The 21,307-nt window shown below is 27.1% G+C and overlaps 1 protein-coding gene across 3 annotated transcripts in view; it reads left to right on the forward strand.

Annotated features, from left to right (window-relative positions):
- Positions 1–21,307, forward strand: part of LOC122855093 — a 66,607-nt gene that overhangs the window by 31,454 nt on the left and 13,846 nt on the right. For all 3 annotated transcript variants that reach the window (XM_044156248.1, XM_044156249.1, XM_044156250.1), the window contains exons 8-9: positions 16,290–16,535; positions 21,015–21,281. In XM_044156248.1, the coding sequence (XP_044012183.1) occupies positions 16,290–16,535; positions 21,015–21,281 (513 nt within the window). The remainder of the gene's footprint in view (positions 1–16,289; positions 16,536–21,014; positions 21,282–21,307) is intronic.

Here is a 21,307-nt window from a genome sequence, read left to right on the forward strand (position 1 = left end):
CTTTAATTTTGTTCTTTTGTTTCCATTGACGTGATTGAAAAGTTGATTACTTGAAATATTTATTAAAATGTTTTTTTTTTTTAATTCGCATAAAAAATCGTCACGTGAACATGCAAGATGTAATCTTAATTATTAAAAATGCACGTGCCTTTCTAGAATCAGTGAAAGTCATGTATAATTTATATTTTCTTGATTTTAATTATATATTTTTTGATTAAGCAATTGTGTTGAGAAAAATGATATTGTTACACGGAGAGAATTTTTTATTTTTTTTTACGATAAAAACATAGCAAATTTTACAATGGCCCATAGCTGAGCTGCGCCATCTATCGGTTTCATGATATTTTCATATGGGCCATAGCAAAATATCGTGTGGGCGTGGCTATTTTTTTTTTTGTGTACCATAGTAATTTTTGTTATGGTCAAACGCAAAATTTATTCCATTTATTGAAAATATTATAAAATTTTTTTTTTTTATTGTCAATATCTATAATTTATTTATTTGTTTTTTTTTTTATTTCTTTTTATTTTATTTTATTTCTTTTTATTTTATTTCATTTATTAGCCCAAACCAGGGTTTGAACCCCAAACCTTCCGATCAGAAATCCTACGCGTTATCCAACATTTACAAAAGCTGACATTTGTTTGTTTTTCATTAACAACTTAAACATAAGCAAAGACACGCCTGCGCAGTCGGCTAAAAAGTGGGGGTGGTTGACAGTTCTGAGTCTGTCATTGCTTTTGCTATGGCCCATTGTAATTTTAACCATGTTGCTTTGTATTTATCAGTGACACTTATAGGATTTCTAAGAGAATTAAATTTTTACTATGGCACATTGTAAATTTTCAGAGGATCATTTTAATTTTGTCCATGGCCCATTGTAATTTTAACCATGTTGCTTTGTATATATCAGTGACACCTATAGGATTTCTGAGAGAATTAAATTTTTACTATGGCACATTGTAAATTTTCAGAGGATCATTTTAATTTTGTCCACAGCAACAACGTAAAATTTTATGAATAACAAAGCAAAAAAAAAAATAAATATATTTTGCTATGGTACAATGTAATTTTTAGGCTAGATTATTTTAACTTATAAATTTGGCCTCGGTAAAAATTTCTTAATGCGTTGTAATTTTTTTTCTGAACATAGCAAAAAAAAAAACATTATATAAATTGCTATGGTACATTTCAATTTTTCAAAGCAAAAATTGTTTTCTTTTGTTAACATGATAGTAAATATTTTAATCGAGGGGCTATTCATTGGTGTAGTCATGGTGTCACTCTGAATGTAGTCATGGTGTAGTATCGTGTAGTAACAGTGCAGTTATGTAGTAATTGTAATTTTTTAACTACAACTTTTGTAGTTATTTTATGTAGTTATTCGTAGTTTCATGTAGTATTGTGTTGTATTTCCAAGTATTGTGTAGTCATTCGTAGTTACACCAGAAAAATAATAGAATCGGATCCAGAATGCCGGATTTTAATCGGACCTCATTTTTTTTTTCAAAGTTATCTCCGGGTTCAGTCAGGTTTGGCTAAGGCTAACCGGATCCGGCTTTCCTTACTCTTTCCTGATCCGAATCGGATCCAGAATGCCGGATTTTAATCGGACCTCATTTTTTTTTTCAAAGTTATCTCCGGGTTCAGTCAGGTTTGGCTAAGGCTAACCGGATCCGGCTTTCCTTACTCTTTCCTGATCCGAATCGGATCCAGATTGCCGGACTTTAATCGGACTTTATTTTTCTTTTCAAAGTTATCTCCGGGTTCGGTCAGGTTTGGCTAAGGCTAACCGGATCTGGTTTTCCTTACTCTATCCTGATCCGAATCGGATCCGGAATGCCGGACTTTAATCGGACCTTATTTTTTTTTTCAAAGTTATCTCCGGGTTCAGTCAGGTTTGGCTAAGGCTAACCGGATCCGGCTTTCCTTACTCTTTCCTGATCCGAATCGGATCCAGATTGCCGGACTTTAATCGGACTTTATTTTTTTTTTCAAAGTTATCTCCGGGTTTAGTCAGGTTTGGCTAAGGCTAACCGGATCCGGTTTTCCTTACTCTATCCTGATCCGAATCGGATCCGGAATGCCGGACTTTAATTGAAGTTTGTTTTTTTTGTCAAAGTTAACTTCCGGATTCGGTCAGGCTTGGCTAAGGTAAGCCGGATCCGGTTTCCCTGATTTGAAACGGATCCAACTTAGAAGTATTTGAAAAAAAAAAAAAAAAAAATTAATTTCAGAATGTCATTTTATTTTTTGATAATAATAAATACATTGTTGCATATATATAGTATTAATCATATCAAGTTTTTCTATTGTAATTTTGAAATAACTTTCTACACTTGTAAAGGACTTTTGATTTTATGGATTTCACGTACGCCGCCGTGGTCAATAGGATAGAGTTGCCGACTTTGAACAGAATAGCCCCGAGATCGATCCCCGCAAAATCCGGAATTTTAGTTTAGTTTAGGTTGAATTTTCTAAGATAAAAATATTGTTAATGATTGTTAAAAAAAATAATTGAAAAAAGCAAATATATTTTTTTTTTTAAATCAAAATTTTTTTAAAACAAAATTCGGATCCGGTTTAAATATAAAATCGGATCCGATTTGGATGTAAAATCGGATCCGATTTGAATGTAAAATCGTATCCAATTTGGATGTAAAATCGGATCCGTTTTAGATGTAAAATCGGATCCGTTTTGGATGTAAAATCGGATCCGATTTAAATGTAATTTCGGATACATAATTTGGTATCCGATTTAGCCACGGTGTCCTTATTGTAACCGGATCTGGTTCACCGGATCCGATTCGGAGCCTAGCCGGCGTTACATTTTCAGTCCGAATCGGATCCGGCCAGCCTGATCCGATTCGGATATGTAATCAGGTAAACCGGATCCGTCCTGGATCCGAATCGGACTGAAATTTCCACTCGGGAACACTATAGTATAATATTCTTTACGTATATTTATATATCTATATATATAGAATAATATTTATATGAATATACTAATTTAATTTAATATTAAATATTATTTAATATTATTGAAAGTTTATTAAATGTATCGATAAAGAAAATAAATACATTCCAATAAATTAAATTTCATTATATCATAATCCCTCATAAATAATTCCATTATATTATAATAATAATATTAATGATAATAATTATCATTATTATTAAACAATATTGTGTATCATACGATAGTGTTAATAATATTAATAAAAATATCAATAATAATAATAAAAACTCAAAAAATGTAGTGAACAGTGTAGTTATTGTAGTAAATGGTGTAGTCATTGTAGTATTGTAGTCATCATATTTTGTTGTTGTAGTCAAGGTGTAGTTATTGTAGTTATTATAAGGTGTAGTAGGTGTAGTATTTGTCTTTTTTGACTACATTATGTAGTCATGGTGTCACTAAATCTGGCCGTGAATAGCCCCTCGATTTTAATAGTCAAAAGATAGACCCTCAATGATATGGCGCCATAGCAAAATTTGCTGAAAATTTTTCTCCGTGTATAATATTTAAAAAACTGAAATTTGTTAAAATAAAAACAAAACATAAATTTAAAATTAATATCACCAAAAAGCCTCAATTTTTAAATACCTGTCTATTCATCATCCCTTTAATAATCAAAAGACGTAAAATATCCAAAAGAATGTCAAAATTTTGAAGTATAAAGTTGAATAATTTGCTGGATAAAAAAAAATTTTTAAAAAAATTAGGCGCTGCAATTTTTATTATTTATTATATTATTATTATACCATGTATCGAAATAGCGCCTAATTGTTTTTTAAATTTTTTTTTATCCAGCAAATTATTCAACTTTATACTTCAAAATTTTGACATTCTTTTGGATATTTTACGTCTTTTGATTATTAAAGGTATGATGAATAGACAGGTATTTAAAAATTGAGGCTTTTTGGTGACATTAATTTTAAATTTATGTTTTGTTTTTATTTCACTTATTTTGTTTAAATTAATAATAAATTATATTTGTAATTCGTCTACTTTAAATTGACCGTGAATACCATAATAAATAATAAATAATAATCGAATACTAATTTTCTGAAATATAAAAATTTAAACGTGTATATATATACTATATATGTACGCTTTGAATAAAAGGAAAAAGAAACAAATTCTGCTATACCATCAATGATAAATAACTAACACATGCGGCTGCATACAGACGTATATAAAAAAAAATTCAGGAGTAGGGATAGGCGTGGGGTATGCGCAACGTATCCGAAGAAATTAGACATTTCAGCTTGAAAATTTATTTTTTAGTAAGATTTAATACCTGGCTTTTACTGACTCTTATATCTTTTTTATTATTTGTTGGAAAAAATCGAGAGTAGGCTTATTGGAAAGAGAGGCATCGATATACATAGTGAAACTATTTTTATTTTTTTTTTTAACAAATAATTAGAACGCCATTTGATAAATTAAAAACGACGACGTCACGGACCACTGACTTAAAATACTTATACCCGGTAAAGAGTCTCGCTTTTTAAAAATTGAGGCGAGACTCTACCGAGTCTCTTGATAAATATTCAAAAAGTTACAAAAACAATTTTTAATTTATATTAATCAAACAGCTGTTCGAAAGTTTTAGATAACAATCATATTGTTTAACAAACTCTTGAATAATGTAACACATGTCATCAACAGGTTTGTAATTATCGCCCATATATTATCTTGAAACATCATAAAAAAATTTGATTTGATTAACTGTTGATTAGGAATTACCACTTTGAGTCTTACAATTGTGATTCAATGGCTATTAAAGTTAGAGGTTAATCGATTCCACAGTACATTAATCTGTTTATAACTAGGTTTATTATCTGTATATTTATTTCTTAACACAAAAAATGTATTAATCATCTAATTATCTGTAATCAAGTCTTGTTTTTCAACCAAACAACGGAAATTATACTCTTCTATCTATTTGAAAACGTATTTCATTAATTCATTCAGAAATATAGTTAATGTTCGTTTGTTTTTTTTTTTATAGGCCTATGTTCATATTTTTTATTTTGTTATTGGTTCTTAGTAGTATTTTATATATAAACTGTAAAATTTATGTCATACTTGTGGTTCAAATAATTTTTTTATTATTTTGAATTAAAAATTGATAAAATATGTTTTATTTATTATTTTATAAACTGCGTAAATCGATCTAGACTTCATCAGGTTTTTTCTTCAAAGCCTGATCTGGAATACTACTTTTCCAAAATTTTTACCAAGGTATATGACTAATGTCATTGACCAATTTACGGTACTCTGATCCCATAATGTTGTAAAATTTTCGGCGAACCAATTTTTACATAGCTTGTTTCAGCTTCCAGCATATGTTGCAATTTTGAAAATTGTATATTATTCGCTCATGTTTGAAGGCGAAATCTCGAACCACGCCTATACGGTTAAATTGGACTTTTTATTTTTTATTAATTTTGTTGTTGAGTCGTTCCTCACTTTCTTTATGTGTGATGAAAACACGATATAGGTCAATATGTTTATCAGAAAATCCGTACAATCTTGAAGCCAGTCCCGTTTTTTCTTCTCGTTTGCATATTATTCCGCATATTTGCGTTTTTATTCATTTCTTTCTTAATATTTCCACAGTAATCATAAATTCATTATTATTGGTAGCATATTATGTGACACAAAATTCAGGTTAAATATCAATGATGACTTAGATTTCCAAATTGTGAAGGAGGTAAATGTTTGTTTTTGTTTGCAGATTATATTGTCACTCAATAAATATTTCGAAATATTCTACAATTTTTTTTTCATGTCGATAAATATACCTATATTTTTATTTATTTTAATCTCCAAAATCAGTTTTGTTGGGTCTGCCTTGCACTTCTTCAGATCAGTTGAATCCTTTAGTATTTTCTTCGTTTTTTTTTTTTTTTTTTATAAATCGTCATTGATATCAAGGAATTTTTTAATTTAAAAAAAAAAAACAATTTGATGTGTATATTTAAAATGATTTTCACAATATTTATCAATCATTATCCATTTAAAGTAGATGAGATATCCACTAACCGTTTTCTAAACTGATAACTCTTAATGCTCTATATATCTTGACGATATAATTGGAAACGAAAAGCTGTTAAGCTGTAGTGATTGAATTCATATTTTGCAAAGAAATAATAATATTATTTTCAGTTAAATTTATTATTCAAATTATAATGATATAAATTAAATATTAAATATATGTTAGATTATTGAATAAATAATCTACTAATATTATTAAAATTAAACAACTTTTTTATTAAAAAAACAAATTTGTATTAGTAGTTTACTTACACATATGTATGTCAGAAATTTGATATAGAAACTTTCATAATCATTTTTATTAACTTCATCGTGGGGCTATTCATTTTGGAAGTTATAATGTCACGATAGCTGGAAATCGACTGCCACATGGTTGGCAATCATAAAAGTCGTAGCAGTCATATTTATTTTTAAACAATCAAAATATATTGTTAATTCAACATTGCAAATATTGCAGAGTATATCAAACATACTCTTTTTGTTTGAACAACTTTATCTATATCCGTAAATATCAGGTGCACTATACATGTATTCATCCTATTATACATTGGATCTATTGCTCCGTACAAAATCAAACAATGAGTTAATAAATCTTATATTCCATTTTTTTTTTTCTATTCACTCTTCTTTACTTTCCTTTGCACGTTTTAAACAAAAAATTATGTCTCACGTTATCGTTCACATATTTCCGGGTTTGTTCTAGCGTAGAAAATTTATCTTACAAAATTTATCTTCTAACCTCAAAAACGTAATAAAAACATGTTTTTATTGCTCTACTTTCTCAAATAATTTTTTGACATCTATGAACTAATTTTCACTATCATTTATAATTCACCTGATCTTAACTTTCAATGGTTTTAAACCGAAAGTTGAACTTGTTTTTAATTATATGCATACAGTTTAAATACTCGTGTATGGGTATTGAGATACGCGCATATGTATATGCATATTTTTTATTTTTTAAATATACTGATATTATTTGTTCATGTTGAACGACCGACTTTCTTACGTGATTCATCGTCTTGATCGTGATTAAAGGGATTAAGTTTATATTTAAGGCATGAATATAAATACCCATATGAAAATGCCAACCTTAATCGTAACAAATATTATTATTAATCTAGATTTTTACCATGTGCTATGAAAGTTTGTTATCATGATTTTGTATACAAATATAATCTATACAGGACACAATCAACTTTTGGCAATTTCTTTTAAATTAAGTCTTGTTGCTTTTCTTGTAACTTTTTGTGGATTATCCAAAAGATCTCTTGATAATTTAATACTTGACTTTGAAATTTTTTTTATAAATTAATATTTCAATAATTATTTAAAACCTATATTAAAAGAAATATAGAGAAGTTTCCATTAAAAATTGTTGTGCGAGCACAATAAAAAGGTGGCCAAACTGAATTCTCGTAGAAATTGTTAAGTTTATAATAATATTTGTTTTTTTTTTAACATATTTTATTATGTGTTCTACAAAAATTGTTAAACAGCACAACAATTTTTAATGGACCTACAATTTTTATTATATGTATTATAATTTTTGTTTTAAGAAATAATAATTTTTGTTTATCGGAAAACAAATTTTATTAGTAGTTAAATAATTTTTATCGAACAGCACAACAGTTTTTACGGTCTAGCAATATTTGTTGATCTTCTAACAATTATTGTAGCGCAGTGGAATAAATTTCGTTGTGCCAGCACAATAAATTTTCCCCTTCATACAAAACCGAACGTAATTCGGAAGATTCGGGATAGAGTAAGGCTAGCTGGATCCAAAATGGATATAGAAAAAAGTATCAAATTTTGCGTCTTTGAATTTTACAAATTGCCTGATCAGGATAGCATCAGGCTATCTGTATTTTATCCTTAATAGAGTAGCTTGATCCATTCTGGATCAAATCTTGATCAAGAAAAAATTATTGAATTTATTTTTTTTTCAAATAATTTTTTCTTGATCAAGATTTGATCCAGAATGGATCAGGCTACTCTATTAAGGATAGAGTAAGGCTAGCTGGATCCAAAATGGATAAAGAAAAAAGTATCAAATTTGCGTCTTTGAATTTTACAAATTGCCTGATCAGGATAGCATCAGGCTATCTGTATTTTATCCTTAAGGAGGTTATGCACAAATTCATTGCGGGTGTTGCGGGGCGCTTCTGACGTCACAGACAAAACTGAAATCCGACTACACTGTAAAAAAATAAAGTGGAAAGCGCCTGCGCCCCATATACAATATATGGGATTGCGGGTATGTGTGTGTGTTTGAACATGCCATACGTTGCCACATCTAATTTTTGTAAAGTTTATAATTAATTACTCATTAATTGACCGATTAACATATGAAAATTTTTCGCGCAATTAATAAAACTCGGTTTCTAGTATATGTGTGATTTTTTTCAAGACTTTTTCATCATTTTTTCTATCCGAAAAAAATGGTTGAAATCTCCATAAGAGCCAATGTTAAATATTATTTTCAATAATTAATTACAAAAAATTTAACCGATCAACATAAGAAAATAATTATACCGTTGTATTCAGAATGAAAAGATCTACTTGTGTACAAAATTTCAGAAGATTCTCATTATATTTTTTAAAAAAAGAGTAATTTGTGCATAACCTCCTTAATAGAGTAGCCTGATCCATTCTGGATCAAATCTTGATCAAGAAAAAATTATTGAATTTATTTTTTTTTCAAATAATTTTTTCTTGATCCAGTCTTGATCCAGAATGGATCAGGCTACTCTATTAAGGATAGAGTAAGGCTAGCTGGATCCAAAATGGATGAAGAAACAAGTATCAAATTTGCGTCTTTGAATTTTACAAATTGCCTGATCAGGATAGCATCAGGCTATCTGTATTTTATCCTTAATAGAGTAGCCTGATCCATTCTGGATCAAATCTTGATCAAGAAAAAATTATTGAATTTATTTTTTTTTTCAAATAATTTTTTCTTGATCCAGTCTTGTTCCAGAATGGATCAGGCTATCCCTATTAAGGATAAAATAGAGATGGCCTGATGCTATCCTGACCAGGCAATTTGTAGAACCTATGAGGACAAAAAGTTAGTACGAATTATCGAATGCCTCAATGGCCGAGCGTGTCAAGTACTAGCGTTGTAATCCCGTGTCGAAGGGTTCGAACCCCGGTCGTAGCAATAATTAGTTAGGTAAATTATCAATTAGGTCAGTTTGTAATAATAAAGTTTATCTGTATTCTGTTAGGCGTTAGATTTCAAATAAAAAAAAATAAATAAATTTGAAATTATTAATTTTTTTTTTATTTTTTTGAATAAATCATGTATCCTGATCCAGTTTTGATCCGGAATCTGGATCCATTATGGATCATGTATCTTTACCACAGCGTGATCAGGTATCCTGATCCATTCTGGATCCGAACCTTACGAAAAAGCGTTACATCCTGATCAGGTTCGGATCCAGTATCTGGATCCATTATGGATCATGTATCTTTACTACAGCCTGATCAGGTATCCTGATCCATTCTGGATCCAAACCTTACGAAAAAGCGTTACATCCTGATCAGGTTCGGATCCAGTATCTGGATCCAGATTGGATTTGAAATCAGGCAAGCCTGATCAGGGCTTGATCCGAACCTGACCTGAATTTCTACTCGGGATTGCCTCGTAACTTATGTAAACAAAAATTCTTTAATTTGCAGCTTGTAAAGTTGGTATTATTTATTAATAAATGAGGGTCCGGATGCAATAACTCGCCGAGCGCTCGAAGTCAAGAAACTGCTATGTTGCTGTGGGTGAAAAATAGGAAAAATTAAAATTGAAAAATAAAAAAAAATAAAAATACAGTCGTCGATAGAATTAAAAAATACATATTTTTCTTTAAATAATTTTTTTTTTATAATAATTAGTTAAAGAGATAAAAAATATAAACGAAATTTTTTTTTTCGAAAAAAATACTTTTTTTCAATAATATAACTCAAGATAACTTCTTTAAAAATTAATAAATTTACTTGAATTTTCGACTGTAGCTTCCTTATAAGCTACCGATTGTAACAGTATGATCAAAAAATGTATTTATTAATATTGTTTAATTTTTATTATATGATTGTTTAATGTCGATGAAAAATTCAATTTGTCTAACTTTGAATGAAAAAAGAGTCGGAGAAATTTAATAATTGAGTAACTTGTCAGTGGCAATATTGTTAAGCAGTATATCAAGAAGTTTTATAGAAATTTTTAGATATTTTTATTAATTATTGACTGAGTTATTAATTTAACAACAAATTGCGAGCTACCGTTACGGCTATATATGCGTGATCGTCAGCCTCCTCTCTCGCGAACGCCTATGTTCACGCGCCTGTATATCCATATAAATACAAACAGTATGCGCGCTATTTCTTCAAAATTTATTTGAAGAAAATTATGTATTTTTTAATTTTATCGACGACTGTATTTTTATTTTTTTTTATTTTTCAATTTTAATTTTTCCTGATTTTCACCCACAGCAACATAGCGTTTTCTTGACTTCGAGCGCTCGGCGAGTTATTGCATCCGGACCCTCAAATAGATAAAAAAAAAATAATAAGAAAAAGAAAAATCAAAACAAAGAAATAAACAAAAGAACAGATAAAAGTAATAAAATGTAAAATTATATGTATACATATAAAAATGTATATATTGTAAATAATCGTCGTTGCTAATAATCCTGAATGTTGATGCGACGTTAAATAAAAACATTAAAAAAAAAAAAAAAAATCCAATTATTTTAATAACAACTAATTATAAAAAAAAAAATAATTTAATTTAAAAAAATCAGAATAATGTTTAAAAAAAGAATCACGAAAAAAAAAATAATATTGTCTTGTAATTATCAAATCTAATTCTTTGTCTAACTAACATAACCTCCATGACTTCTTGACACTTTTTTGTGGTGAATGTGATTAATAAATTACTAAATAAATAAATGTATGTCTATCAACATATAATCACAAAAACTACAATTATATTCTATTACTCTCCCGATTATAATTACTATGATTATTAATTATTAATAATAATTATTATTGTTATAAAACTATCATTATTATTATTATTAATTTATTTGAAATAATAATCAAATAATTTTTTTTTATTGTTGAGGATTAATAAATTTTATTTTTAATTATAATAAAAATTGTTGCATTTCTAATAATTTTTATTAATTATTTAATAAATTTTGTTTGACGCCCAATAAAAATTATTATGTGGCCAACAAATTTTGTTGTGCCAGCATAGTAAAATTCGTCGTGCAGCTCGTGCTGTGTTTAACAAAATTTATTTGCTGGTAAAACAGTTTTTATTAAATTCTCATTTGGCCACCTTTTTATTGTGCTAGCACAACAATTTTTATTGGAAACTTCACTCCGTGTAATTTTATAAAAAATTTTATTCAAAAAAAAAATCATATAATTATTATTAAAAATTGAAATAATACCAACTCTCAAAAGAAAAATAATTATAATTAAATAAACAAGTATTATCGATTTAAAAGTCATGATGAGTAATTTTATAACTAACCATCAAAGCAATAATTCTTTTTCATGTCAAAAATTAACCATTTGCAATGTGTTACTAAAACGAAAGTTGATCATGCATATATGTTAAAAAATAATGTGTTTGTCGAATTCAATGTATCTCTCTCCGTCCATTTATAATTTTGACCCTTTGCACTCAGCAGTAGCAAAATGTGTATGTGTCCAGTAAAAGGGAATGGTATTTATTTTGCTAAGATGAAATACGTTTCAGCAATATACGCTTTCACTTTGTCACGATTATATATCCAAATAAAAAATATATTTACCATCTTTGGTGTGTTAGTATTATTGTTATTTATTTATTATTGTTTTTGATGGTAACAGCAGGTTTCTGATTATGTTCATCTTGCGTTCAAACAGGAAGAGTAAAAGTTTAATTTTTTTTTTTTTTTTTTTTTAACAGTTAAAAATGAATTTGAAAAAAAATCCGATTAATTTTTTTCGTCCAGGCGTACCGTTATATATTTGTATGTAGATAATATATACAGCTTCAAATGCAATCGATTTGGATAAAAAAAATTAAACTTCTTTGCAATCATCTCATAGAGAATTATTGTTTTTCTAGTTTCGATACCGATGATGATTCAACACGATGACTAATGACTTGGAGAGTAATATTTTTCGTATTTTTTTTTATTCATATAAACTATATGCTTAGTCATGCGCATTGAATGATTATATATGAATTACAATATAAAAAAGACAATGATCAAAAAATAAAAAAAAGAAGACGAGATATTTTTTTTTCTTCGGAGGTTATCTGAAGATTGTATATTTTTTTATTTTTTCTTTTTACATGGTATGGATTTGTGATTTATTAAAAAATAATAATAACAGCGAGTATATGAATACTTTTCAATTTAAATTGTTATATTTAATGTTTTTTTTTATTCACAAGCATTTTTTGTTTTTAAATAATGCCAAATCCTCTTGAAGCGCATCTTATCACGTTATTTTATCTCATTTTGTCTGGTATTATACTTTCGGATATCTAATATTTTATTTATTTAAATGAAAATCTTGATGTAAGTTTCGGTGTTATTGATACTCGACACGGCTGATTTCTCACGAATATAAAACCAAGAAAACCAGTATGTTCATGCTGATAATAATGGCAACAAGAAAGTTCAATATGTCATTTCAATCTATTTTATAATTTTTTCTTTTTTTTTTTTTTTAATGTTTTTATTTAACGTCGCATCAACATCCAGGGTTATTAGCGACGAAATTTTTTCTTGAATAACAAGATTTTTTTGATAGGGACATTTAATCATATGGCTGATAATTTCATTAGTTAAGCTCATATGAAGTCTTTATGTTATTTCTACTTTCAATTGGACGCACAATTCTTATTGAGATAACAAAAAAAAAATTGCTAAAACTAAAATTAATAAAACTTTGTTACAGTTTTTCAAGTCTTTTCTCAAGTCAATCAACAGCTTTCTTTGTTTAAAAATGAAAAAAAAAAATAATAATATGAAATATTGTTAAAAATGTATATAACCTTTAGCTTAACAAAATTAACAGAGGAAATGAGTTTTTAACGATAAATATTTTAGATTAGTTTCATGAACAGAGACGAGTTTAAATTATCTTGTTCGGGTCATTGCCTTTTATTCAGATATACACATACACAACTACCTATAATTTATTTATAAATTTATTATTGTTATATGTGTAGAACATACCTAATAAACTTTCTAATGTTTATAAAGAGAATCAACGATGATAATGATTAATCATTGTTATATTATATTATTTGATTGTTGATCGTGTTTTCTTTGTGTCGGCAAAAATATTTATTCACAATTGACATTTTAATGAATTAGTCAATACAAATAAATATACATCATAATTATTTAAATCAAATCAATATATTGATTTATCATTATTGTAAATTAACAATGAATCATGGAAACAAAAAAATTTTACATTAACTGTATTATAATTTTTTTATTTTATGAATAAAGTCAAATTTAATGTTAGTTTATTTTTTTTATTTCTTTTTGAAAAATTGATAGTTTATTTCATTGTCAACGTGGTTGATCGTATATCGTTTAACACATTGAACATAAAATACAGTTGAATTGATAGTGTACGGTTGAATTCAATGGAAGAGTGTACTGATGGTGTAACACATCCTACTCTCACATTTCCCGCGCACTCGTTGCTGCCGGAAGCATTATTTTTTTAAGTCAGAAAAAAAAGAAAAAAAAAAGTGCAGGAAGGAGAGAAAAAGAATCATGAGGGCTTAGATGGAAAAATATCTTGTTTGGATTATCGTTTTCTACCATCCCCAAACAATCTTGTTTCTTTTAACATTATAAAAACTGTACACTCCCACTTTATGATGACCATTATCTAGCAAAATGTTGAAGTTTATCTTGGTGGTTGATTACTTTTTTCACTGAGTATATATACTTTTATTATACGTAATTTTTACTTTTAGTCATTTAATAAAATAAATAATTTAATAAATATAAAATGAACACCAGTGGATAGCTCTTAGACTAGTGACCACTGTAGATTATCATCCAAGCCGAGACGTGAACCGTACACCTATACAGAAAAGACACGTTAAATTAACACAATAATTGTTATATTTACATTTTTTCGACCTTATTGACACAAAATTTTCAATTATGGATCTTGAAAAATGAACGTCTAAGATTGTAGCCCGGACTCTTATTTTGTCATCCGTACAAATAAAAATGTTTCGGACGTAAAAAAAAAATTATTCTAGTTGACGTCACATTAAAATTCCTAGGACAAAAGAAGATTCTCTCTTTATGTCCTATGTGGTAAGAATTTAATACTGTGACGTCAATTGAAATATTCGAATTTAGGCTTTACTTATTGTGAGTTGACTTCAATAGTAAACTTTGTTTTCAAGACAAATTGAATACTTGATGCTCCACATTGTGAGCATTTAATAGAATCATAAAAATGAGTTTTATATTCTATTAATTTGTTTTATTTTTTTACTACACTGTAAAAAAAAAATAATTAGTTTTACTATAAAAAAAGAATTATTTTTACTATTTTTTCTGGTACTCGGGGACGTTTTCGAAAAAATAATAACATGTACTATGCACATAGTAAAATTTTTTATCCTAGTATAGTTTACAATGTTCCAATTGGAGAAGATACGATGTATCTTGTTAAGAAGTACTATGTTGCATAGTCAAGTCTAGCGTTCGTTGAATCTACTATGTTGCATGGTGAGATTTACGATGTTCAATAGTACATTTCATTATATTCTATTTGTATTTTCGATAAAAAAAAACAGAATTATTTGTTTATTTAAAAAATAACTTTAAATTATTTATAATAATTATTATTATGTTTATACATGTTTTTCAACTTGGCTATTTCTTGACCTAACTCGGGATTCGAACCCGGGTTTCTGGATTTGAACTCCGATCGTTTACCCAAATTGCCATTCAGGTATAAAACAGTAGAAGAATCGAAAATGTCTATATATATTTATTCTCTTTTATTCCCTTCTTCTTTCATGCTAGCATAGTGAAACTAACTACAGACCTAATAATTTTTACCATTTTGTATATAGTAACACCTACGAGTTGCATAGCACATTTTAAAGGTTTCCATAGTACGGTTCATTTTCCAAATGTACCCTCACGGTCATGGTGAATTTAAACACACAACATAGTACAAAGTAACAAGTTTATGGTTGTTCGTACATTGGTATAGTGAAGACTATCTATTGAACAAGTAAAGTCTACCAAAACCATAATAAAAACCGGTTTTACCTCAGCAGAGTACTTTTTACTATGTTACTATCGTGAAATTTAAAATGCACATCGTAAAAAAAATTATAAAAAATAATATGTTGAACCATATTTCCGAAAACGTCCCTCAGTACTATAGTAACATAGTAAAACTAATTATTTTTTTTTTACAGTGTATATATATTTGAATTCATACAATTTAAATAACTTTTAACGCTTTAATTAAACATTGATCAAAATTAAATTAAATTAAATTAAATTAAATTAAATTAAATTAAATGATAAATATTTTATACCTTAATATTTATTATGTTACTGATCACTTTTCATTGCAAATATATTATTATATTAGTTTTCAAAAATAATAACAACAATAGCTTGAAAATCTATAGTATATTTTGTCCCTTCAGAATATTGTTTTCTCGCGTGTTGACTAAAAAACTTTTCTTTTTTATTTTTGCAATAAACATAAAATAAAATAACGAGATAGTTGTGAGCAAAAAAAAAAAAAGATTAGAAAGAAAAAAAAAAAAATAACTAATGAAAATGATACCGTGCAATGACCTCTTTATTTTTTTACTCTTACATGAGTCTCGCCCCTTTTTTTCTTGGTTCATGTATGGGTGTGTATCATGACAGCAGGGGTAAAATACATTTACCTATAATGTTTATGGCACAAGAGTTGTCAGAGCAATAAGCGCGGGGGTGGTTTAAAATCGTGATTGTTTGAATTGATAGTACATCAGTTGAAACTACAAGATATATATATCCTACACACACATCATATGTATATTTAATTTTTTTTTTGTTATTGATTCAATGTCTTCTAGTATCAGATAAAAGTTTGAAAAATAAATAAAAATAACTATTTTTTTATATTTAAATTATTTATCAATATTTTTATTTGTTACAGGTCCTGCAAAAAGATATTGAGGCACATGGTCGTATTGTAAATTCAGTTGTTAAACTCAGCGAACGTGTTACTAAACAAAATCACAAAGACAACCAGACACCAAGTGAAATAACAAATCAACAGGATCAACAACAAAATCCAATTTATGTTGCTAAATCACTTGAACGACGTTGGCACTTACTGTTTTTAAGTTCTCTAGAATGGCAGTGTCGTATTGAGTTACTTGTTAATCCTTCATCCACCAAGGTATTATTATATTTTATTACGGAGGCTAGGAGCCGAAAGGCTCAGCCGCAGTATTGGATTTATCCCCAAAAAAAAAAAAAAATTATTAGTAGTAAAAAATAGTAAAAAATAGCAAATTGTAAAATAGCAAAATAGCAATAGTAAAAAATAGAATTTTTGAAATATTTTTGTCTCTTTTGTTTCAAAAATAGAAAAAAATTGACTATTGAAAATAGGATAAACCCCTTGAGGGGCGATAGAGTTTTGAAAACCACGTTTTTTGAGCCTAATTTAAAGCCATTCCGTTGATTCTAACAAAAGTTATAGCTTGCCTTAACTCGAAGGAAAAAAAATATCAAAAAAATTGATTTTGAGAAAAATTAAAAAAAATGTACTATTATTGTATTGTTACTTTCAAAAATCATTTAACAGATAAAATTTAACACGGCCCTAGCCAGAGTATTGAAAATTTTTAATTTTCAACGGTAACGCGGGCCACACGCCCCAACAAACGTTACCAGATCTTTTTTTTATTTAATTTTAATTTTGTTGTGTTCAATATATTTAATACGTTGATTAAAATCAGCACCTATTGATTTGAAGTTAATAAATTTAACGTGTGCATGTAAATTACATTAAGGAAGCTAAGATATATTAAATAGAAAGTATGTTTTAATATTTCAAAGTCTGCATGCAATACATGCAATGGTAACATTGTCATTTATTCTTTTAACACGAACATGACTGACTATTAACTTTAGGTATTTTGATTGTTAAAATTATCTTATTTTACTGGGTGATTGTTTTTTTTTCTATTATAATAATATAACATTTTATTTTACACAATTTACTATTAACAGAATAATCTTTGAATTAAATCCGTGAATGTCATCTTTGATGTTTTGATAAATTGCATTTTATTTTCTTCCCAAAACACGAATATAAAAAAAATTTTTTTTAATTGAAAAAAAAAAAGCCATCTGCATAATATAACAAAAGTAAAACAAAAATTTACATATCATATCCAAATCTGTAGACTTGTCTGAATTAAAAAACACAATTGTAATTTATTTATTTTTTTTAATTTTCTTGGTTGTTAAGTTTCCAGAACAAAGTAGATATATAATTAGAAATGTATTCTTGAGAATCATATATATATATATATATAAATATATGCATATTGCATATACACTCCCTGATGGTAATAAAAAAATTCATGTTTCTCGTTTGATAATTTTTCTCGGAATATCGATAACACCAGTAATATTTGAGCCTTTCACTGCGATGGTAATTGTGATAACTTACGGTGATATTAACTCTAGTACGGATACAAAATAATATTTCACCCTTTTTTTCACTTATTTTTTTTTTAATCTTTTATTTTATCGATTATTTTGAAGTTTAATCATGTATGCGTGATACAAGAATATATTCATTTAAAAAATATGTGATATGCAATATTGCGATGCTCTGCTTTAGCATTTTGCGGTGTATTGCCCGTCAAATTAAATGGTAATCCTGCAAATTGATGTTGACATATACTATGGAGTAAGCCTTGCGGTTATGTATAATTATTTATTTATTTATTTATTTATTTATTTATTTATTTATTTATTTATTTATTTATATATTTATTTATTTGTTTATTTATATTTATTTATATTTTTATCTATAAAACACGCAAATCGATGTTTTTTTTTTTACCAAACAACCAAAAACTTTAATCGATTTTTATTTTTCCAAAAAAACCGTCCAGTGTGATAGATAAAAGTAGTTTTTTCATTTTAATCCGATCCAATACCTTTGAATTCAAATTATAATTATTTGAGCTACAAAAAAATAAAACAAATAGAACATTTTTTGAGAAGTTATTTGACCGTTATTCATACATAAAAATCAATAAAATTGAAAAATAAACTATAACGTAACTTCTGAAGAAAATATACTCGGATCGAAATTATCGTTCATTTGAAAATTAATTCAATCATGCATATACAAAAATTAAAGTGAGATTATTCAAGTATTTTGTACAAACAAAAACATTCAAAAAAAAAACTACTGTGCAAAAAATTACATGAAATTTTTTTTTTTTTTTTTTAATTATTTTTGAATACTCGTTTAGTAACAATTGTTTATTATTCTTATTTTAACTTAACGTGCTGTTAATTATACTAAATCATAAACTTGAAAAAGAAAAAAAAAAAACCAAGTTGATGTTAATGATGAACATCACTATTTTTTACATTATAATTTTCTAATTCGTTATTTTAGCATTTTTTGTTACTTGATCATAGACTCGATTTATCTATTTATATATTTAAAAAATTTTTTTTGTGTTATTTTTTTATTTTAAATAAATTTATCGTAAGTCAACTTCCGCTTGTCACGCATTTGTGGTGTATCTAAGTATCTTTAACCACGGAAATACTCATTAACTGTATATAAACTCGGTATAATAATTTTTTGTTTGTGGTTTTTTCAATTGCCACCGTTGGTAATAATCGTAAATGATGAAAAGAAAAGGTTTTGCATAAGTATGTAAATATTTTAACAACAAAATTGAAAACAATGACGATAAATTAAAATAAACAATAGTCTGCCGGTTATATATATATTCTATTGATTCATCATTTGAATTTATTGTTATTTATTATTCTTTCATTATCTACTTTGTCAAAATAAATAGAAATAATTTTTTGTGTTCATTAGTCTAGGTTTTCCTACCAATAATTTTTTTTTTCAACCACAATTAAAATTTTTTTTCTTATTTGACACTAATTCTACGCAAGATTTAACATCTAAAATCTTCATCATTATACCAGATGTGCTTTGAAAAAAAAAAAAAAAACTATTGGTGTTTAGCCTGTTTAGTATCAAATAATTGTGAAGTACCCATTGTAAACTCGCCAGCTCATGAAAAAGACCCCCAAAGAATTCTGTTAATGATGGGTTATCGCAGGTAGCTTGTAGGTAAACAAAAAAATAACAATATAAATAATAATAAAACAATAATAATAACCCTCACCCTTTGGTGTAAATTTGTGCAGGTGGCTAAAAAGTTTTGCTTGAGTGATTCCACCAAAGGCATTTTTCGTCCCCATCACACTATTACAATGTTGAAATGAACAAACATAAATTGTCCCCAGTGTGGGATATTGTAGAGTATTAAGTTGTATATTTTGACCTGATTTTAGATAATTTTTTTTTTATTGAAATAAAATTGATATAAATATATTGTAATTTATTGGTTTTTGTGTACACATCTTGCTTGGTTACGTTACTTTAAAGTAAAAATATATATATAATTTATTTTATTTTCTCAGTGTTTGCTCTAATTTCTGACAAGCTAACGGATTATTTATAATTTAAAAAACATTTAAAAACATTATATGTATGTACTCCATTTTGTATGAAAAATATTTTTATTCAAAAAAAAAAAAAAATAACACTAACATTAAATATGATTTTATTTCAAGCTGTAATAAACCTATTTAAAATTTCATTTCGAGGGCCCATTCACAATTAAAGCTATGGTGTCATTTTTTTTTAAATTATATAAAATTATATGAAATTACTTGTAATCATGAAAAGCTTCTCACTTTAATATTCCATGGCAAGTTTAATATTTTTTTTACGACTCATTTCAGGATTTAATACAAGTTAAATTTTAATTATTCGTTTTTAAAAATATCAATAATAAATCGGTAATAAAAAAAAGAGAAACTCATTGTTTTCCTTAGTTTATATTGTTATTTTGTTTATTTCATTTTTTTTAATTTTATGAATTAGTTTTACTTGTGAGATCATTTCGGATAATTGCTGACCTCAACTTGCTATAAAATAATTTTTAATCCAGTCTATCTCATTGTTATGACTAGAATTTATTCAAACCGCACTTATCTTCTGCATAACTATCCTCGGAAAACTGCAGCATAATGCGGTTTAAAATGTTGAAAGTCGGGGATAATTTTACGCTGTAAATTAAGGAAATAAAAAAAAAAAAATTTTTTTCTTGCAAAACTCACAGACCATGAACCGTAAAAAAAATATAAAAAAATTTTACAGTGTTGACTGAAAAATAAAAAAATAACTAAATAATACAGTATTTATTGATGCAAAAATTGAAAATATGTACGGATTTTTTTTTTTTTTTTTTTTTTTAATGATATAAATATGAGAAAGATTGTCATTATTTTCTGAAAAGTGAGAAGAGATAATGTTTGTAAAATTATGAAGCCCTAAAGTTGTTGTTATATTACTCGAGTGAAAACTTTCACAGCTCTTCTGTAATGTAATGGTCCAGCAGAATCAGTTCAACTGTCAGTTGAGATCTGATACAATATCGCCGACAACGTTGTAATTAGAAATTAAAATTTTTATTCTTATTCTTATCGATTTCAATATTTTTAAAGCTATTAAAAATAAATGTTTAATTTAATAATTCAAATATAATCTTAAAATTGTTTTTAATATACTAATTATTTTTATTTTTTATTTCAGAATCCAGTGACAAGTCGTTGCAGCAGTGACAGTGATGAGGAACCAGTGATAAAACAACCAAGATTGAGTAGACGTCAATCACGTGAATCTGGTAGAGATAATTCTAGTTGTAGTTCTGGGCGTTCTGGTAGATCAAGTCTTGTTAGACGAATCAATTCCTCTAGACATTCTAACAACGAATCAAGTTGTTCATCATCAAGCTCATGTTCTGACAGTGATATGTCATTTAAAAATCAAAATAATAATGACGATGAATCTTATTTCGAGGTAACATATATATTTTATTCAATACA

Source organism: Aphidius gifuensis, linkage group LG4, assembly GCF_014905175.1.
Source record: "Aphidius gifuensis isolate YNYX2018 linkage group LG4, ASM1490517v1, whole genome shotgun sequence".
Classification (NCBI taxonomy): Eukaryota; Metazoa; Arthropoda; class Insecta; order Hymenoptera; family Braconidae; genus Aphidius; species Aphidius gifuensis.